The sequence below is a fragment of the Petromyzon marinus genome, chromosome 54 (assembly GCF_048934315.1).
Source record: "Petromyzon marinus isolate PM22_M1 ecotype Great Lakes invasive population chromosome 54, UKy_Petmar_22M1.pri1.0, whole genome shotgun sequence".
In the NCBI taxonomy this organism is placed as follows: Eukaryota; Metazoa; Chordata; class Hyperoartia; order Petromyzontiformes; family Petromyzontidae; genus Petromyzon; species Petromyzon marinus.
In genome coordinates this window covers 1,837,411-1,860,561 of record NC_133720.1, presented here as the reverse complement: position 1 = coordinate 1,860,561, position 23,151 = coordinate 1,837,411, and the positions used below count along the sequence as shown (strand labels likewise).

Here is a 23,151-nt window from a genome sequence, read left to right as displayed (position 1 = left end):
TTTAATAATGCATGGCCCTTCCTCGCTGAAGCGCTGCGTGTCCATTAGAGTTGGACACGCAGAAGTACATGGCGATACATTTTTGTCTTTATGATCTTATTTATACACAGCGAGTACTTAGACTCGCGAGTGAGTAGCTTAGCCTTTGTCGACGGAATTTTGCAATAGTATTAGTATACAGATAGCAAAACCGTAGCATTCTATGCGAGGAAGACCGGCAGCAATTGTTGTAAATACCTGCATTTGGTTCATGAACGCACAAAGACAAAGCTCCCCCTTATAGCCATAAGCCTACTTTTGGGGCAAGTGCTGTTAGCGAGCACCTAGCTAAAGACCGGAACGGCACACGATGGGGAGGGTGATGGGTGACAGCGTCACGCATCCACGGCCGCCTTTGTCTCTCTAAGTGTCGGTGTTTACGCGTCAGTGCACTCGTTCCGCGCAAGGCTTCGGGACAAGGCCGATAAGAGAACTGGCCACCCAAGTTATCCTCAGCCTGAAATCAAGCCAGGATCGCCGGCTACACAGTTGGTTAATACAACCACCAATAATGTAACAACAACAGGACAACAACAACAGTACAACAACAGCACAACAACAACAAACAGCAACAAGAGTAGCTGCGTCGTAGTAAAGCAAATGTTGCTACAAAGACGTCCCGTACACGATTTGTAAACACAAACAACAACAATAATACTGCATCTTCTGGGTTCTATCGGTAAAGACCTCCAGTCCGAGCTCGTCGCTCTCCGTGGTGCTCATCCCTCACGCCAACATCATGCTGATCCCCCAGTCACATGCTAATTTATATGTAAACTCCTTTGTCAAGGCGCTCTGTTCCTCCCACACAGTTTAAAAGACGCTGTCAAGCTTGGCAGGGTTCACTCAAGCGCTGTCTTCCGGACAGTCCTGTTTCTTCACCTGAGGAAGGCTACTTGTGTTGTGGCCGAAACGTCGTGAGAATTTTATTCTGTTATTATTATTTTTATTATTTTATCTCCATTCTACGTGACTTTACCGAAAGAACCCAGAAGATGAATCCCTGCAGTCACGAAAGCTTTAACTCGAAAAATAATACTGCAGCAGCAACAATACATTTTATGATTAATAACTCACATATACAGTATACGTACATGGGACACACAGACACAGAGACGGGAGTTGAAGGTTATGTATGCACACACACAGATTAGGTATGCACACACACAGAGGAACACAATTGGAAAACACAAACAACAACGCAACGACGTTGATATGAACTTATATACGCACGGTAGATACGCAGTAGACAAAGAAACATTTCCCATTTCGCCTCTCCCAGACTTCCGAGGGAAAGGTTTGTTAGTGAGTACCTATGAAGGCACACGAGACGGTGTGAGTGGCCAGCACCGCCTTTGTCTCCCCAGTGCTGATGTTTACACACCGCACTGGGCAGGATACTCGTTTAAGGCCGAGTCGAGACAGGCGAGAGGCCCAGAACCGGTTCAGGTATTCGTGACCTATGTGACCTATGTGACCTATGTGACCTATGTGTCCTATGTGACCTATGTGACCTATGTGGCCTATGTGTCCTATGTGACCCATGTGACCTATGTGACCTATGTAGGCCTTGAGCGGGAATCGAACTCGGGTCTCTGCTGGGTTGGTAGCGCAGTGCAGCGCTGACCCGCGCGCACACACGCACGTGTACACACACACACACGTGTACACACACATATGTGTACACACACGTACACACACACGTGTACACACACACACGTGTACACACACACGTGTACACACACACACGTGCACACACACACGTGTACACACACACACGTGTACACACACACGTGTACACACACACACGTGTACACACACACACGTGTACACACATGTGTGCACACACACACACACACGTGTACACACACACACGTGTACACACACACGTGTACACACACACGTGTGCACACACACGTGTACACACACACGTGTACACACACACGTGTACACACATGTGTGCACACACACACACACGTGTACACACACACGTGTACACACACACACACGTGTACACACACACGTGTACACACACACACGTACACGCGAGCTCGTGCTCACGTGCACACAACTCGATTTGGAGATGATGCAATAATATAGACACAAGCGCACACACACACAACACAACAAAGATACTCCGTATAGCCTTATCAGACTATTGCGGCAAGTGCTGTTAGCGAGCACCTATGAAGGCCGGCACCGGCACACGAGAGGATGTTTGGAAAGCGCAACGCCCGGCCGCCTTTGTCTCCCCAGTGGCGACATTTACACACCACATTAGGCACTCATTTGAGGCTGAGTCTACCTAGACTCAAATTTAGTTAATCACTGTCACTTATGTTGGCCATGAGCGGCAATTAAACTCGGGTCGCCGGGTTCGTAGCCCAGCGCGCTAACCGCTCCCCCAACAGACACACGCACACGAGGGCACGGGCACAACGATGTTACGTAAGCGGGTGTCTACAGCCACAAACTGCCCGCGCCGTGAGCCTGGCACGTCAATGCGCATTTCATCCGCGCAAGGCCCGAGACAGCGGCCAAGTGCACAAAGAGACCCGGCGGTTCGTGGCGTTCTTTCGGCCGCGAGGGGCATGCGGGCAGATTCGCGCCGATCGGACGAGTAATTGGCCAAACAAGCCGTGTGCGATTGTACGCACAGCGCCACGCACCCGCTCACTCGCTACGCTCACTCGTACATCGACAAAGATTCTCCCCGTATGGCCCTTAACAACACGCCGTTGGCGCAAGTGGTGTGAGTGAGCGCGCTCTAAGAAGGCCGGCACGGCCAGCCCACACGAGGGGAGTGGGTGGCCCGCACCGCCTTCGTCTCCCCAATGCTGATGTATACACACCGCCCTAGGTAATCATTTGAGGCTGGGTCAACCTAGGGGAGGCCCAGGACCGGTTCAGACAATCGCCGGATAATTGTCACCGTGAACGGGAATCAAACTCGGGTGGCCGGGTTGGTTGCGCTGCACGCTAAACCACCTCGCCGCACACGCGCCGCATGCAGTACACATGTTGCACATGCAGTACACATGTTGCACATGCAGTACGCATGTTGCACATGCAGTACGCATGTTGCACATGCAGTACGCATGTTGCACATGCAGTACGCATGTGCAACATGTTGACATCGGGAACCCGGCGACTCCCAAGGGGAATGGCCAAACATTGTGGAGCAGCAGCCTCCTGTTCGAAGGGCCTTAAAGATTCTTATGGATTCACGAAAGAGGAATCGCATGATTGTGATATTGGAATACGTTAACATCGACAGCTCCTTTGTCTATCCACTGCTGCATGAAGGCTTCCCGCACACCGCGTCACAAACGGGGGGGGTGGGTGGTGGTTTGACCATACTTCACCAAGCTGGTCAGTGCGGGTTGGTTTTAAATGAAGGGGGGCGGGCGGGTTTAGGTATCACTCACCATCTAATGTTAATCCACGCACGGCCGCCTTTGTCTTCCCAGCACTCGTGTTTACACATCTCACGAGACACTCAATTTCGGCCTAAGTGACCTTCGCCAGGCTCAGTACCGGTTCAGAGAATCACCACTGATATTAGCCGCGGCTAGGAATCTAGCTCAGATTGGTGGGTGGAGTGGTTGAAGGTGGGGGGGGGGGTGGGTCGTAGCGCAGTGTGTTAACCACTGCGCCACCACTCCATCAGACTGCCGTAACAATACACGCGCGCACACGGCGAACAGCTAATAACGCTGCTGCGACCTCTACACAAAAACACAGTGGGTCTCTGACAATTACCCACATGTAGCTTGCGTTGTGTCGCGGCCCCAGCAGTAAGGGGGGGGGGGGGGTACGGCGCTTGCACTCACCATTGTGCGTAACACGGACGCTGATGCTGGTCCCTGTGTCGGAGAACGAGCGGGAGTGGATGTAGGGCGCATCGAGGCTGCTGTCGGACACTATGGCACTGGAGAAAGACGACAGGAAATCGTCCGTTTTCACCTTTTTCACGAGGAAAGAGCGCGGCATTGTGACTCGACGCCCCGTGCTGTGTCTCTTGCCGCCTGTGCTGTCTCTCCGCTGTTGCTGTCTGTCTATCTGTTGCTGTCTGTCTGCTCTCGCGTTACGTGTATGTTACCCCGTGCTGCTGTGCTGACGAGGCAAGGTTGCGTGATAGGCACAGCCACCAGGGCGTGCAGAGCGGACAGCGACACGGGCTGTGTTCAGCACCACGGACAGCGACACGGGCTGTGTTCAGCACCACGGACAGCGACACGACTGCGTTCAGCACCACGGTGAGCGTTCTTCCCCCTCCTCCTCTGGGCGACCCTGTGTGTGTGGATGGACGTGTGTGTATGTTCCGATTTCCTCTCCCGCTCTATCTCTCTTTCTCTCTCCCTCTATTTCCCTCTCCCCTCTCTCTCCCCCACTCTCTCTCTCTCCCTCTCTGCGGTCCTTCGTCTGTTACTGTGCCGGGGATGATGTCAGCGGCAGAGCCTATATACCCGCCTTGCCATCAGGTGGTAGGCTCGGAATGGAAATGCTTAACTCTAATCCATCAAATGTCCCATGGGAGCGTGCGATCTTCCAGCCGGGGAGGCTATAGAGGGAGTGTGTGCGGCGGCAGTGGTGGTGGGGGGGTGGAGGAGGAGGAGAAGGGGGGGGGAGAGAGGATGGGGAGGGTGCCTTGTGGTGGTGGTAGAGTGAGAGAGGAGGAGGGAGTGTTGGGGAGGGGGGCAGAAGGTGGTGGAGGGGGGGGGTGTAGAGTGGGGCGGGGGCGCTTTTGATGTGTGGCTGACTGGCTGGCTGGAGTGAGTGGGGAGGCATTGCTTGGTGGGTGTATGTGACGTCGCTCCAATGGCGATGATGTGGGGGGCGGTGGATGTAGCGGGGGGGGGGGGGGGAGGTGGAAGTCTCTCTGCAGAGCCATTCATTGTGCATGCTGCTGCTGCTGCGCGCTAGTGGCGGCGCTCATTGCCCTGTTTTGTAGGAGGCTCTCGTAGCGCCACGCAAGCCGCTATGCGGTGTTTACACAAATGCAGCGCTCCGCTAACCTGATCGATAGACTCACGACTACAATATAACTGAACCCGGCCTCGGGGCTATGGACGTTAAAAGCGTTGGCTTATCCCACCACCACCACCACCTTCGCTCGTTCACTCGTCTGGCGTTCCGTGCGTGGCGTGTCGCTCGCTTCATATTTTTTTTTATTTGACACCTCCACCGCCTCCGTCGTCGCGTGGCTCTGGAGAGCCGCGCGCTTCGCCTGCCGCCGCGCATCCATCGTGAACGCGCCGCGCGTGTTCCGGTGGATGCGAAGCACAACGGAACACACACACGCACACACGCACACACACACGTGCACACACGCACGCACACACGCACACACACACATGCACACGCACACACGCACACACACGCACATACACACACGCACACACACACACACACGCACACACACACGCACACACACACACACGCACACACACACACACACGCACACACACACACACACGCACACACACACACGCACACACACACACACGCACACACACACACACACGCACACACACACACGTGTTGTTGTTGTTGTTTTCTTTCACTACCCCTTTCCGCGCCGTATCCATCAGGGCAGAGAGTCTCTCGCACGGCCCTCGAAGCCTCGCGTCTCGCCGGCTACGTCATCGCTCCTGTCCGAGTCGCCGTGACACGAAGGCGTCGGCGTCGTTCCCCCCCCCCCCCCCCCCACATGGCCTTTGTTAGCCGCGGGAAAGACCTTGAATTGAGTTGGACATTAGTGGCATTTTATATACGCGGGGTTATGGACCAATAAACGGAGAGCGGAGTATCCGAGGGAGGAGGAGTGAATCTGCGTACGTAATAACCACTGCCATCATCATCCTATCCAAGGACGTACAAAAAAATTAGAATATTGAGAGGATAAGCACAATTTTGGTCATTAGCGCCGTCATTCTCTATCTGGGCAATATTGATTCACGTTATAGTCGTGGGGGGTTTTTTCTCTCTTTTTTTTTTCTCTCTCACACACACACACACACAATGTCCTTCACTTGACCACTGGGACGCTCATCCCCAGGAGGAACATTCGGGGGCTTGGTAATTACACACGCAGTCTATCTACTACTACACAGCACGCACGCACACGCGCACACACGCACACACACGCTGAGGTTTATCCATCTGTACTGCGGCAGCCACCACCACGCGCTGCTATTGGGATATATACGGGGGGGGGGGGGTGGGTGCCAGCAGCTACGCGTGAATGGCCGTGATTATTGTGTCTGTGTACTCCATTCTTCATCGCGACAGCAAAAATAGTGATGGGATGAATATGATCTGAGCCACTTAACGGAATGGGGGTTGTGCCACGCGTGGAGGGCTTCGGCGCAGCGGGGCGCGTCATGGAGCCGTCGCGCGTGCAGGTGAGGGGCGCCGCAGACGCACGTCGCCCACAGCTGTTGCCGCTGCTGATGGTGCTGCTGATGGTGCTGCTGATGGTGCTGCTGATGGTGCTGCTGATGGTGCTGCTGATGGTGCTGGTGTGATGCTGCTGATGGTGCTGCTGATGGTGCTGCTGATGGTGCTGCTGCTGGTGCTGGTGTGATGCTGATGGTGCTGCTGATGGTGCTGCTGATGGTGCTGGTGTGATGTTGCTGATGGTGCTGGTGCTGCTGATGGTGCTGCTGATGGTGCTGCTGATGGTGCTGCTGATGGTGCTGGTGTGATGCTGCTGATGGTGCTGGTGCTGCTGATGGCGCTGATGGTGCTGCTGCTGATGGTGCTGCTGCTGGTGCTGGTGTGATGCTGCTGATGGTGCTGCTGATGGCGCTGATGGTGCTGCTGATGGTGCTGCTGCTGGTGCTGGTGTGATGCTGCTGATGGTGCTGGTGCTGCTGATGGCGCTGATGGTGCTGCTGCTGCTGGTGCTGGTGTGATGCTGCTGATGGTGCTGGTGCTGCTGATGGCGCTGATGGTGCTGCTGATGGTGCTGCTGCTGGTGCTGGTGTGATGCTGCTGATGGTGCTGCTGATGGCGTTGATGGTGCTGCTGATGGTGCTGCTGCTGGTGCTGGTGTGATGCTGCTGATGGTGCTGGTGCTGCTGATGGCGCTGATGGTGCTGCTGATGGTGCTGCTGCTGATGCTGCTGATGGTGCTGGTGTGATGCTGATGGTGCTGGTGCTGCTGATGGCGCTGATGGTGCTGCTGATAGTGCTGCTGCTGCTGGTGCTGGTGTGATGCTGCTGATGGTGCTGATGGTGTTGTTGGTGCTGCTGCTGGTGCTGCTGGTGCTGCTGGTGCTGGTGCTGATGGTGTTGTTGGTGCTGCTGGTGCTGCTGCTGGTGCTTCTGGTGCTGATGATGGTGCTGATGATGGTGCTGCTGGAGCTTTAACTCGGACGGACAAAAGATAAATCGCACCAGCTAAAGAATTCATTGCGCAAGAGTTACGTCGGCCACCTCTTCCTTGCAAAGGCAAAATACCGGAAGAATCCCGCGAAGTCCTGGGGCTCCACGAGTCACGACACGTTCTCGTTTAAGTCCATAGGCCGATTGGGATATGGGGAACAAAGTCATCAAATAGGAGCACTTGCGTAATTAAGCGAACTCTGCACTGGTTTTGACTTTCTAGGTCTCGTCAGTAGAGTCAGGCTTGTTAATGAAGAAACTCCGCTCGATTATCGGATGTCATTGGCAACAGCACTCCGTATGAAGAAACTGTGAGTTTCCGGTTCAGCGCAAAACAGCAATACCGTTTGTGTACAGAGACAAAGATACCCCGTATAACCACCATATGCAGTTGGCGCAAGTGCTATTAGCGAGTGCCTATGAAAGCTGGCACGGCGCACTAGACGAAAGGATGATGTTGCTAGGACCACACGCACCCGGCCGCCTCTTGTCTCCGCGGTGCGAATGTTTCGACGCATATCGCACCGAGCACTCATTTAAGGCTGAGTCGACCTAGGAGGGGAGGACAGGGGACCAAGCAGGTTGTGACGTCGCCACGTGGCGCTGTGGTGAACGCATTCGACTTCCGATCTGAGCACGTGAGTTCTAATCCCAAGTTGAGTGGTCGACTCCGCTACTTAGAAGATCGCTCCTTGATGTTGTTCGCCAGCCTGTTGCCCTTGCAGCAACCGCACAGAGACAGAGATATAGACTTAGTAGACTGTTGCAGCAAGTGATGTTAGCCAACACCTATGAAGGCCGTTAGGGCACACGAGGGGGTGGGTGACCACCATCGCGCACGACCGCCTTTGTCTCCCGAGTGACGATGTTTACACACTTTACCAGGTGCTCATTTTAGGCCGCGTCGACCTCGGGGAGGCCCGGGACCGGTTGAGATATTCGCCACCGATGTTGACCGTGAGAGGGAATCAATCTCGGGTCACCCACCCACACACCCACGCACACACACCCAGACACACAACCACACACCCAGACACACACCCACACAACCAGACGCACACCCAAGCACACACACCCACACACCCAGACACACACCCACACACCCAGACACACACCCACGCACACACACCCAGACACACACCCAGACAAACACCCACACACCCACCCACACACCCAGACACACACCCACACACCCAGACACACAACCACACACCCACACAACCAAACGCACACCCACACACCCAGACACACACCCACACACCCAGACACACACCCACGCACACACACCCAGACACACACCCACACACCCAGACACACACCCACACACCCAGACACACACCCACACAACCAGACGCACACCTACGCACACACACCCACACGCCCAGACACACACCCACACACCCAGACACACACCCACGCACACACACCCACACACACACACACCCAGACACACACCCACACACCCAGACACACACCCACACAACCAGACGCACACCTACGCACACACACCCACACGCCCAGACACACACCCACACACACACCCACACACCCACACACCCACACACCCAGACACACACCCACACACACACCCAGACACACACCCACACACCCAGACACACACCCACACACCCACACACACACCCAGACACACACCCACACACCCACACACACACCCAGACACACACACCCAGACACACACCCACACACACACCCAGACACACACCCACACACCCAGACACACACCCACACACCCAGACACACACCCACACACCAACACACACACGCCAAGGCAGACACACACCCACACACCCAGACACACACCCACACCCCAGACACCCACACCCAGACACACACCCAGACACACACCTACACACACACCCAGACACACACCCAGACACCCACACCCAGATACACACACACACCCAGACACACACCCACACACCCAGACACAAACCCACACACCCAGACACAGACACACACCTACACACACACCCAGACACACACCCAGACACCCACACACACACCGAGACACACACCCACACACACACCCAGACACACACCTACACACACCCAGACACACACCCACACACCCAGACACACACCCACACACCCAGACACCCACACCCAGACACACACCCAGACACACACCTACACACACACCCAGACACACACCCAGACACCCACACACACACCCAGACACACACCCACACACACACCCACACACCCAGACACACACCCACACACCCAGACACACCCCCAGACACACACCCACACACCCAGAAACACACCCACACACCCACACACCCACACACCCAGACACACACCCACACACCCAGACACCCACACCCAGACACACACCCAGACACACACCTACACACACACCCAGACACATACCCAGACACCCACACACACACCCAGACACACACCCACACACACACCCAGACACACACCCACACACACACCCAGACACACACCTACACACACCCAGACACACACCCACACATCCAGACACACACCCACACACCCAGACACCCACACACAGACACACACCCAGACACACACCCAGACACACACCTACAACAACAACAACCGCCATTCGCCACTAAGTGGCGGTGACGTCACCACGACGCTTGTGCCAGGCTATGTGCACCCTGAGGCCACGTGAAGTGTCGAACGCCCGCTGGCAGGAGGTCACGGGGCAGACCCAGGTGCCACGGGTCGACTGACTGAGATGACTGGCTGATGCACCACCTGTGCCCCCTACTGTGCCAACCTGCTGTGCTTTAGCCACCCGGCGCTCCGCTCGCTGTTGTGAGCGTCGCTCCTCCGCCCTCCGTTGTTGTTGGAGGCCGACTGCCTCCAACTGCCCAGTAGCATCCTTCACGAGCCTCCTCCACAGAGGCCGATCTTGACACCGCTGGTACCAGTCATCGGCAAGTCCACTCAGCTCCACGTCCTCCTGTACCACATCACTCCATCTCTTCTCTAGCCCGTGCCGCGCCCGCTTAGCCCCCTCAATCCGGCCAAACAAAAGCTGTTTCGGCATGCGGTGGCTGGGCATGCGGGCTACATGACCCAGCCATCGCAGCCTTGCCTGCCGGAGGAGCTCACCGATGGGACCCTGCCCAGATCTTTCAAGGATTTGTGAGCTCCTCACACAATCCAGTCTGGTTAAACCCAGGATGGATCGTAGGCAGGCCAGCCTAAATGTTTCTAACCGGCGAAGATGTTCCATTAGGGGGGTCCACGTTTCGCAAGCGTAGAGAAGGGAGGGAATGACCGTGGCCGAGAAGACCTGAAGCTTAGTGCGGAGCGACAGACCAGGTAGCTTCCACACAGCGTTACGCAACCGATGAAAAGATATTGCCGCTCGACTGATTCGGAGTGAGACCTCTGCTGTTAAACTGGAGCCAGTCATAAGCACACTGCCCAGGTATGGGAAACTCTCCACTCTCTCCACAACTGCCCCATCACCGATTGGGAGTTGTGGGGGTGGAGTGTCCGATGGTACAAAATACCCAGGCAGGTGCTTAGTTTTGGTGGGGCTGATGGTAAGGCCCCACCTCTTAGTGGCACGCTCCAGTCTCAGCAGCAGCGTCTCCAACTCCTCCTCTGACTGAGCAGCTATTACCAAGTCATCAGCATACATAACGTGGTTGAGCAATAGGGAGCCATCCCTTGACCGCACCCGGGCATCGATTAGCCTCCCATTATATCTGTACCATATGGAGATTCCCCCGGTACAGCTATTGAAGGCTTCACGAACTACGTGGTCAAAATAGATGTTAAATAATGTGGGAGCCAGAGGACATCCCTGTCGCACCCCAAGGTGTACAGGGAATGGCTCTGACTCCCGGCCACGTAGTTTTACCCGGGCCCGCTCACCATCATGAAGGTCCTTAATGATCGTGAGCAGAGGGTCAGGTACTCCAAAAGCACGAAGAACGACCCAGAGCCCAGGCCTACTGATGGTATCATAGGCCTTGACCAGGTCAATAAAGCAGAGATGTAGGTCTTGTTGGAATTCCCTACACCTCTGCTGTAGCAGACGGACAGAAAATATGGCATCTGTGCAGGACCGCCCTTTCCTGAAACCTACACACACACCCAAACACACACCCAGACACCCACACACACACCCAGACACCCACACACACACCCAGACACACACCCACACACACACCCAGACACACACCTACACACACCCAGACACACACCCACACACAGACACACACCCAGACACACACCTACACACCCACACACAGACACACACCCAGACACACACACACACACTGTGTACGCGCTGCTTCCTACGGCACTGAGCATGCTTTCATCCCTGCGCACAATGCACCGCATGCACTCTGTTAAGCAGCAGCAACGGCAGCAGCAACAACAGCCGCAGCAGCAACAACAGCAGCCGCAGCAACAGCAGCAGCAACAGCAGCAGTAGCAGCAGCAACAGCAGCAGCAGTAACAGCAGCCGCAGCAGCAACAGCAGCAGCAACAGCAGCAGTAGCAGCAGCAACAGCAGCAACAGCAACAGCAGCAGTAACAGCAGCCGCAGCAGCAGCAACAGCAGCAGCAACAACAGCAGTAGCAGCAGCAGCAACAGCAGCAGGTCCGCAGTGATTCATAATCCGTGGCTCTTCACCGAGTTGTGTCATTGTGATGTAAATACGTCAGCGGCTGCGGCAACACACACACACATAGTGTGTTACACACACACACATAGTGTGTTTGTGTCACACACACAGTGTGTGTGTTACACAATGTTATGTAACCCGACCTGCGGGCCCGTTGCGTCCGGGTTACACAACGCCTTTTGTTGGATTATTCTTGGTGCGCTCTGCTAAATATATAGCGCAAGCGAACAATTTACCGGATGCGGTGGAACAGATGTACGCGTGTGTTTGTGTGTGTGCGTGCGTGCGTGTATCTGTGTGTGCTTGTGTGTGCATGCGTGTGTGTATGTGGGGAGCGATGTGTAGCGGTTAGCACGCTGCGCTATGAACCTGGCGACCCGGGTTCGATTCCCGCTCACGGCCAATACCAGTGACGATTATCTGAACCGGTCCCGGGCCTCCCCTAGGTCGACTCAGCCTCAAATGAGTACCTGGTGCGGTGTGTAAACATTGCCACTAGGGAGACAAAGGCGGTCGGGCGTGCTGCTGGCCACCCACCCCTTCGTGTACCGTTCCGGCCTTCATAGGTGCTCGCTAACAGCACTTGCCCCTACAGGCTGTTAAGGCTATATGGGGGATCTTTTTTGTGTGTATGTGCGTGCGTGTGTCTGTGTGTGCGTGTGTCTGTGTGTGCGTGTGTCTGTGTGTGCGTGTGTCTGTGTGTGCGTGTGTGTATGTGCGTGCGTGTGTCTGTGTGTGCGTGTGTGTGTCTGTGCGTGCGAGCGGTGGCCCAGTGGTTAGCGCGCTGTGCTACGAAACCCCGGCGGACCGTGAGTTCGATTTCCGCTCACGGTAATCGAACTCACACCGGTGACGATTATCTGAACCGGTACCTGGGCCTCACTTTGGTCGACTCAACCTCAAATGAGTACCTGGTGCCATGTGTAAACATCGTCATTAGGGAGACAAAGGCGGTCGGGCGTGGTGCTGGCCACCCATCCCCTCGTATACGGTGCCGGCCGTCATTTGTTCACGCTAACAGCACTTGCCCCAACAGTCTGTCAAGGCTACACGGGGGTCTTTGTCTTTCTTTGCGTGCGAGCAGAAGCTGATTGCGATTCCTGAACACCGCCACCAGCACAAGTGACGATCATCTGCACCGGCCCTAGGCCTCCCCTGGTGCAGTGTGTAAACATCGCCACGAGGAAGACAAAGGCGGTCGGGAGTGGTTCTGGCCTCTCACCCCCCCCCCCCATCTCGCGTGCCTTTGTAGCTTGGTGCTGCTGCTGTGTGAATCGTCGTGCCAGGTGGCGACGGTTCCGGGAGGGCTTTCATCCAGCAGTGGATTTGACCATGGCCGATGCTGCCTATGATGATGAAGATGATGCTGAGAATGGAACGTTTATTGGGAGTTTCAATGAACTGTAACTCACAACTCGCAATCGTGATAGTAATGCCAGTGTCCTTTAATCGGAATGCCCGTTACCAGCCAATGTTCACGACCCTCACGCTCTCTGTGAGCCGCGTCTTTTGTCCAAGACATTGAGCTATGTCCATGATATCTACTCAAGAACTGTTGCATTCGATACTGACTCACAGTTGTATCCAACCAGTGGCGTCGTCGTCGCTACGTCATCAGCTCAGGTGGTGTGGCAATCGGTCAGGTGCCGCCCCCCCCACCCCCCAATATTTGATTCCTCTCGCACGGTGGCACTTATAGGCTTATTATTATTATTTTACATTGCGTCTCTTCTTGCCTAATCGCATCGCTATACACGATTGTTGTTATTTTACACTGCTGGTGAATACATCATCGCGTCGTGGTTGTCAAGGGGGGCGCCAGCTCATAGCTTTGGCCACCAGGGAGAAGGGGGTGGGGGGGGGGGCAAGGCACCCCCTGCCTGCCCCCCACGCTCGTTACGCCACCACTGCATCCCACCGTTCAAATCGCTTCTGGGAAAACTTAAGCCGCTGCCTTCCGCAGGACACCTCCTAGAATGTCCCCGGTCACAGCCACACTCACGGCAGAGCCTCTTTGTTTTCTCATTACAAGTCCACGAAATATAATCCTACCCTCCTCCCCCAGTGATTCTTATTTATGTTACCGTACTTACACCCCCCCACCACCACCCCCGCTATATCCGTAATGCCTCTCTGTTTCTCAGCCAGCGTCTGTCTACGAACCTCTTCAACAATAACACTGCCCTCCTAACAAGGGGCGGTGGCCGCTGGTGGTGTTTGTGGTGGTGATGTGTGTGGTGGTGGTGTGTGTGGTGGTGTGTGTGGTAGCGTGTGTGTGGTGGTGTGTGGTGGTGTGTGTGGTAGTGTTTGTGTGGTGGTGTGTGGTGGTGTGTGTGTGTGTGGTTGTGTGGTAGTGTGTGTGGTGGTGTGTGTGGTAGTGTGTGTGGTAGTGTGTGTGGTGGTGATGTGTGTGGTGGTGATGTGTGTGGTGGTGTGTGTGGTGGTGTGTGTGTGGTGGTGTGTGTGTGTGTGTGTGGTGGTGTGTGTGGTGTGTATGGTGGTGTGTGGTGTGTGTGATGTTTGTGTGGTAGTGTGTGTGGTGGTGGTGTGTGTGGTGGTGTGTGGTGGTGATGTGTGTGTGTGGTGTGTGTGTGTGGTAGTGTGTGTGGTGGTGTGTGTGGTGGTGTGTGGTGGTGTGTGTGGGGGTGTTGGGGGGGGGGGTGATACAAACGTCGCAAGGCTGCAGCGGTGCGCGTATCTCCGAAGCAAAGCGGAGTATGGGTCGAGTCTGCGGGGACTGCCCTCAACGCGGGCGCATCGGTCACCCTTCCGCACTGCCTCTCAGCCTTCACCAACCCGCACTCACCAGCGTGGTGAAGTATGGTCAGTTAACTTCCACCCCCACCCTCAACCCCACCGGCATGGCCTGCAAGGCGTGGGTAAGGGCCCTCATCCAGCAGTGGATTGACGAGACACGCGGCTTGTACACGGGCTCGCTATGGGTACGCACGCCACGCGATCTGCAGTTGCTGTCCAGTAAACGAAGCTAAACAAATGTGTGAGACTGCGTTGGCACAAACAACAACAACAGCAACAACTCAACCAACACATTCCGTCAACAACACTGCCGACGTTTCGGGGTAATGGCCCTTCTGCACGGCAGTGCCACGTCTGCACTTTAACGCTGTGTCGAGAGATAATTATTGCCCTATTACTAAATACTCACCCGCCCACAGAACAGCGCAATGACAAAGACCACCCCCCCCCCGCCCCGTATGGCCTTTAACAGACTGTTTGGTGCTGTTCGCGAGCACCCTATGAAGGCCGGGAGGGCACACGACGGGGGTTTCGTGGCAGGCACCACGCCAAAGACAAAGCTTACCCGTATAGCCTTTGAACAAATTGTTGGGGGCAAGGGCTGTTAGCGAGCACCCTATGAAGGGTGCACGCGGTGGGTCGCACAAAAAAAAGACAAAGCTCACCCGCGTAGCCTTTTAACAGACGGTCGGGGCACGTGTTGTTAGCGAGCACCCTTTAACAGGGGGATCGCACACACACCCCCCCCCCCCATCCTACATACACACCCCACACTGACACACACACAGAGGGAGGACCACAATCCAATTCACTGTCGCACAATGCCCGGTGGTAGCATTAGCATAAGCCAATTATGTGGGGGCGAGCACCGCTTGCTCGTATATCTGCCACTGGCCAAACTCTTCGTCGCCCACTTCAATCGAGTGCCATTGAGAGACGCGGAGTGGGGGATCGAGTGCGGAGCGAGCAAGACAATGGACCCCCCCCCCTCTCTCAGAGGTCGATGCAATCTCGCGCATCCGTTTCAAACGGCGCAGAGCGGGGGGGGGGGCTGTGTTGGCTGTGTCGGGTGGTGGTGGGTTTAACGACACATTAATAATAATTGGGGTTTTCCCCGTTTTTCTGGCAACAAAACTGAAACCGTTTTAACAAGGAATCATGTGTGCATTAACCACAATACTTGTGGTCAAAATGCAAATAAAAAACACACTCTGATAATACACACATGATGCCTTGTAAAAAGGTTTCAGTTTTGTTGCCAGAAAAAAGGGGGAAAACCCTTTTATTATATTGTGGTACTGACAAAGGAGGTCTAATGAGACACATTAATATTTACGCGATATAACACACCGCCTCCCCAACCCCCCCCCCCCCCTTGTATTGTGGATGATATTGGTCGCGAAAAGCCTTCGTGTTGAGCTGACCCTCCTTGTTTTGCACAGGCACGTCGGGCAGCGGAACCTGCATTGGTGCGAGCGAGCGTTGGATCTGCCGCCGTGAGTCACCGAATGTCCGATCTCGTCCGTGTCCAGGGTCGAGGAGTCCCTCTGGAGCAGCTGTGGGTTCTCAACCGGGGGGTCACGCGGACCCCTGCGGTGACGTGGCAATGTCCCAGCGGGCTTGCGCTAAGCGATTTCGAAAAAGTGTGACATTATATCGTACACGAGATCCGTCAATCAGCCAACATAAGACAACGACGATGACAGCTAAATATCCACGTGGTAACCCAGCAAGATATAAAAGACCGCTCTAAACGCGTTAATAGTAAACAACGTCGCTCACCACGAATTACCGGCGAACACGAGCAAATGACGGCCCGCGTGAAGAGCGTCTGTTGTGTGTTTTCTTATTCGCTTGCGGTTACTTAGCTGGTTAGGATACCTCACAAAGTGGACAATTGGTTAAACTAGTGACGGTCATTATGCAGCACATTTATTTCTCTGGATCATGTTGGGTTAACAAGGGGGGGTGGGTGGGAGAACTATAGTAGTATCCAAACAAAGAGTTGATAACCACTGCTCTATCTTGATTTGAAGCTTTCGTGACTGCAGGAATCCATGCTCTTTGGTTCTTTCGGTAAAGTCACGTGGGTAGCAGACATCGCAACTGTCGCGATTTTCACCTGAAGACGGCCGCTTGTGTTGCGTTCGAAACGTCGTGATCTATATTATGTTTATTTCGACCTACGTAACTTTACCGAAAGAACCAAAGAGGATCCACGGCTCTAATGGAGCCGATGCTGTTCGCAACAACAAAAAAAGACGCACTTCTCGGAAGGCGTGCCCCGTGGAGAGACAAAGACGGGAAGGAGGAATGTTGGCCGATGTTGTCGTATTGTTATTTTGAGACTCTCCGTAACAACGCTCAATGATCAGGCCCAGGTGGCGGTTCAGGGGGGTTGTGGTTTTTAGTTTTGAGCTTGTAAACGCGATACAGAATTAGTGAATTAGTGAAGCCCTCCCCACTCATTGACAACAGCTTTGTCCATCCTCTCCACAGCTGGGACATCCGATTATTATTATCACCAGTAATCGATTACTCTCCAGATTATCGGTTGGATATACTCGATTGATCGGATAACACGATGTTTTAGAGGTGTGCCGCTGGACTTGAGGTGCTGGGCGGGACTCATATGGAGATGTCCTGCCTTCGTGAGACAGGATATGGAGGTAGCTGCCAAATTTTAAGAGACATTTTTTTTTATCGATCAGCGGATTGCAATTGTGAGTGAATTAATCGATGCTAATCGACTGCTCGTCCCAGCTATTAAACCGTATTTCGGCACTGCAATAGAGACATCATCGTCCTCATCGGCCACGATCAATCCACTGCTGGATGAATCCGTAAACCGTTGCCATCGCGGTCCTCCGATGCAACAATCCACGCAGCACCTCGCGTGGAATAAGTCGCAGGTCACGGTGTACCGAGACGACATTGACCAGCGAGGTGAAGTATGGTCAAATATCCCCCAGACAACCCGCACGGCGTTGGGAGGCCCTCATCCAGTTCCACGCCCGGCCGCCTTTGTCTCTCCAGTGCTGATGTTTAATACACACCGCACCAGGCACTCATTTAAGGTGCAGTCGACCTAGGGGAGGCCCAGGACCGGTTTAGATAATCGTCACTGGTGTTGGCCGTGAGCAGGAATTGAATCCGGGTCGCCGGCTTCGTAAAGCAGCGTGCTAACCACTGCGCCACCGCTCCTCCCCCCCACACACAAACACACACACGCAGAATCACACAAACACACGCAGAATCACACACACACACGCAGAAACACACAAACACACACACACGCAGAATCACACAAACACGCAGAAACACACACAAACACACACACGCAGAATCACACAAACACACACGCAGAAACACACAAACACGCAGAAACACACACAAACACACACACGCAGAATCACACAAACACACACGCGCAAAAAACACACAAACATGCAGAAACACACACACACGCAGAATCACACAAACGCACACGCAGAAGCACACAAACACACACACATGCAGAAACACACACACGTAGAAACACACACACACAAACACACACACACGGAGGCCACCACAGGCAATATAAATACACAACGCGCTGCACGCTTCAAAGCCCTAAACAGCGATAGGAATTCATAAAACGGATTTTAATGAAGCCAGACACCAAGGCCTACAATTCTTCCTTCCACGGCAGCTTTGCTGCATTACAGGTGCCAGGCTCTTTGCCGCGATAAGCTTCCGATAGGGTCAGCGGCGAGCAATTATTACAGGGGGTGCGTGTACGCGCGTGTTTCTGTTCGCGTGTGTGTCTGTCTGTGTCTGTGCGCGCGCACGCGTGTGTGTTTATCTTCATTGGCCTGGCCAGGGGTGATAGAGGAGAGATATATTCTGAGCAAAAGAGTCGCACAATGTTGATTAATGTAGCTAACAGCGGAGGGGGAAAAAATAAAATCAATCAGCGGCGTTCCACCCGCGGCATAGTCGAATGCTTCAGACGGCGCGGGCAAACTTCATGATAAAGTTGCTTGGGCGATATCGCGTCTACGCAAATGTGTCGTAAACACACCTACACCCGACACTTACAATTTTTGTGTCCGACGTTTCGCTGGTGATGTTGTGGGTGTGCTCTCCGACACACACTCGGTGGTGCTGAAGTTGTAACTAATCGGCACGTTTCGATCACGTGACCAAACCTTACACATCGTCTGTGTCGGGTGGAGGTGGGGTCACGACACATTGACGTGAAGGCAATCTAACCCACAAGAAAAAAAAACCCCGTTATCATGATTAATAATAATGATCGCCAAAACAGCGTGCATTTTCTTAGCGGTAGTCAACATATTGCAAACCGAAAGAACCAAAGAGTATGGATTCCTGCGGTCACGAAAGCTTCAAATCAAGCTACAACCTCACTTATCCGACAGTCGCATATCCGCCCCGACCACTCAACCGCCCGCACCCCGTGGTGCCTGTGGCTCCAGGATGGGAAGAAGCGGCGGGTGGGGGTGAAAGTCACCGTGGGGGGCCGTGGGGTGGCCGCGCCGGTGGGGGGGGGGGGGCTATGATTGAGTTGTGCCGTGTTAGAACTTAGTTTATACGCACGATCTACGGCTTCTTTTCGGCGACAGGAGCTATTGATCCGCTTGAGTTAAGAGTTTACCGAGGGGCTCGTCTGGATACGCGCATGTAGAAGGTGCTACCCGATCGCCTCCCCTCGCCGCCACTGTCCGCGTGGTCCAGTGGGGTCAATCGAGCGATGCTTTCGACGGACACCGCCGTTGTGGTAGGGGAATGCCTTCATCCAGCAGTGGATTGACCGAGGCTGCGTGAATTATTATTGACGTTATTTAAGCCCATCTCCTCTGCCACCAGACGTAAGATCAATGTCATATATTTGCCGTATAAATCGATTAATGTCCTTTATTTAACCAGGTGAAAGTCCGTCGAGATTCATTATTTTGCATTAGAGACCTACACGGACTATAGATTCGCATGGATTATTACCGTCATTATTTACAATGACGAAGTAATATCGAGATTTTAAGTATATTAACATCGCATGATCGTGAGAAGTGGCGGTGGCTTGCTGAGGCCTTCATCCAGCAGTGGATTGACGCTGGCTGATGCTGTGACGAGGAGGATGGTGATGGATGGACACCCAGCTGTAACAATGGACTGGGATTGAAGGCACGCGCACGTGCACGCGCACGTGTGAGTGGAGTGAGCAGTGGGGAGCGGTGGGGTCACGGTTAGCCCCACGCTGCGTTCCGGCTACTCGGGTTCGATTCCCTCTCACGGCCAACACCAGTGACGATTATATAAACCGGTCCTGGGCCTCCCCTAGGTCGACTCAGCCTCAAATGAGTACCTGGTGCGGTGTGTAACATCGCCACCGGGGAGACAAAGGCGGCCGGGCGTGGTTCTGGCCACCGACCCCCTCGTGCGACGTTCCGGCCTTCTTAGGTGCTCGCTAACAGCACTTGCCCCGACAGTTTATCAAGGCTACGCGGGGGATCTTTGTCTTTGTAGAGTGAGGAGTGGCAGTGTTAGTGGTTAGCGCGCGCTGCGCTACGAACCCAGCCCACCCGAGTTCGAGTCCCTCTCGTGCCCAATCTCAGCCCGTGGACTTTCCCTACATCGAGTCGGCGATGAACGAGCACTCGGCGCGTTGTGTGAACGTCAGCGCTGAGAAAATAAAATATAAAAAAAAGAACCCAACGAAGGCGGTCGGGCGCGGTGTTGCCCACCCACCCACCACCCATCGGCGCTCTCAGAGCCGCACTTGCTCCGACCGACGGTCCCGTTGAGGTCGCGCGGGAGGTCTTCGCCTTTGGAGTGGTGTGGCGGCTGGGCGAGCAGCTGTATGGAAATGACGGGCGGCGATCGCGCTGCGGCGCGCCGATAAAGTCGCGTGTCGGGATTCGAGGCGGCACCGGCGCCGATAATTGGGTTGCCGCGTTGCTCGCTCTCGTCCGCGATACGCGCCCATCCTCGTGCGCGCGCAAGGCAATGACAAAGATTCCCGTTCCCCCGTATAGCCTCGGCGGAACGTTGGGGCAAGTGCCGTGAGCGAGCAGCGCGTTGTGAAGGGGGGGGGAGGGGGGGGGCTGTGTGTGGCCAACGCCACGCCCGGCCGCCCTCGTCTCCGCACCTGCGATTAGTACGGTGCGAAAGAAGTTCAACATACATTATGAAAGAAGTTAAACATACATTCATGTTGACACACGGCACCAGATACTAATTTGTGAGGCTGAGTCGACCTAGGGGAGACCCAGTACCGGTTCAAATATTTGTCGTGAAAAAGAGCTTCCTAGCTCATCAGATTCTCCCCCTCCCCTCCAGTCTGAATAGAGATTCTGATTGTGGAAAGGGCGAGTGCAGTTCAGGTGTTATAGGCTGCGGCGGCGCGGCTCTGTGTTGCGTTACGTGGCAGTGCGGCCCTAATCGATCGTTGGACTGTACTGTGCTAACGCGACTATGCTCCCCGCCTCCATCAACTCGCGCTGACCATCGGTGGTGAAGTATGGTCAAATAACGCCCTTCATCCAGCGGTGGATCGATGATGATAAAATAAAAAAACAAACACCTGTCCGTGTAGGCATACGTTATGACCCTGGTAATGAAAGGACAAGTCCATCCCGTTCGTCAATCACACTGCCCGATGACGGCCTCCCCACGCCTTGCGTGACCGCGGCAGATCGACCGACCATACTTCACCACGCTGGTCAGTGCGAGACGCGGACGCTGCCGCACTGCCCTCTGCTGCCCACGGCACCCACCGCACCCTGCTGTCGCTCGGCGAAGGGAGAGACGCGACGACGTTTGAACCGGTCCCGGGGCCTCTCCCCTAGGTCGGTTCGGCCATAAAACGGGTACCCGATGCGACGTCGTGCGATCTGATCGACGGCGCGGGGAGACGAAGGCGGTCGGACGCGGCGCGTGGACCGGACCGCACTCCTCACGTTGCTTTGCCAAACCGTCTCATCGCCTCTCGCGGTGTGACGGCAGCGAGACGTTCAGGAGGTCGAGGCCAATGTCGAGGGTCTGCTGGTGGCCACGACGAGAGGGCTTTAGCGGACAGAGAGAGAGAGAGAGTTCGTGTCGTGTCCGCTCTTCCTCCTCCGTTGAAGGAGCACAGATCACCACAGTGGGTTCACTACAGGGTCCATCGTTTGGGTTGCGTGACCACAGTCGCCCAACTCTGGCTTGTCTCTAATACATCTCTACGTATCTCGACGAGGTCTCATCTCTGGATCTCTATGAGTGTGTATCTCTATGCGTCTCTATGCGGTGACTATGTGGGTCCATAGTTTGGGTTGGGTGGTCATAGTCGCCCAACTCTGGCTTGTCTCTAATATATCTCTACGTATCTCGACGAGGTCTCATCTCTAGATCTCTATGAGTGTGTATCTCTATGCGTCTCCATGCGGTGACTATGTGGGTCCATAGTTTGGGTTGGGTGGCCACAGTCGCCGTACTGCGGCTCGCGTCTTTCGTGTCCCGTTCACGCAGGGGATGTGCGCAAGCGGCCTGTTGTTGATGCTCTGATGCGGGTTCGTGGTTCCACCACCGGTGTCCTCGAGGGGGGAAACGTCCGCGCCAGGAGGCGTGCAAAGAAGACTCGGGTCTCCAATGAGTTGTCACATTCTGGACGCACGACTCGTTCCACTCCCGTTCGCCGGACTTATTGACAGACGCTATCGCAGCACTTTGCCGAAATAGTTTATACCTGGGGGGTGGGGAGAGCTGGGATCTTTGCCTTTGTTATGATACCTCTCTCTCTCTCGTTCCATCTCACTCTCTCTCGTTCCATTTCTCTCTCTCTCGTTCAATCTCTCTCTCTCGTTCCATCTCACTATCTCTCGTTCCATTTCTCTCTCTCTCGTTCTATCTCTCTCTCGTCCCATCTCTCTCGTTCCATCTCTCTCGTCCCATCTCTCTCGTTCCATCTCTCTCGTTCAATCTCACTATCGTTCATTCCATCTCCCTCTCTCTCGTTCCATCTCTCGTCCCATCTCTCTATCTCTTGTTCCAACTCTCTCTCTCTCGCTAAAGGCCTCTAGCTCAATGCATACAAATGCCGGGCGATTTGGTCACAGACGATTGCAGTAAATTAATAGCGCATTGTGGTTTTGTGTAACATGCGATAGATGATCGGCAGTGTTGCGCGCGCGCGCGTGTCTGTGTGTTATATGCACTCAGTTTCGTAGTTTGCATTGCTCCGAGTCGGAGCGAGATAAATAATTAAGGAAGGAGGACGAGAGGGGGGGGGGGGAGAAGTGTTATTCGCCCCCAGCAATAAAATACAATTCTAAACAAA

General features: G+C 54.5%; 1 protein-coding gene and 1 long non-coding RNA gene across 2 annotated transcripts in view; one reads left to right on the top strand and one right to left on the bottom strand.

Moving 5' to 3' along the window:
* The window catches only part of SCRT1 (scratch family transcriptional repressor 1), a 10,815-nt gene extending 6,162 nt beyond the window's left edge, over window positions 1-4,653 (bottom strand). The window contains exon 1 of the mRNA XM_032974560.2: window positions 3,873-4,653. Within this exon, the coding sequence (XP_032830451.2) occupies window positions 3,873-4,032 (160 nt within the window). The 5' untranslated portion in view covers window positions 4,033-4,653. The remainder of the gene's footprint in view (window positions 1-3,872) is intronic.
* LOC116954138 (uncharacterized) lies at window positions 4,173-23,151 on the top strand. The gene is made up of 3 exons (XR_004404694.2): window positions 4,173-4,298; window positions 5,634-6,446; window positions 13,159-23,151. It is a non-coding gene; the product is annotated as an uncharacterized LOC116954138 (long non-coding RNA).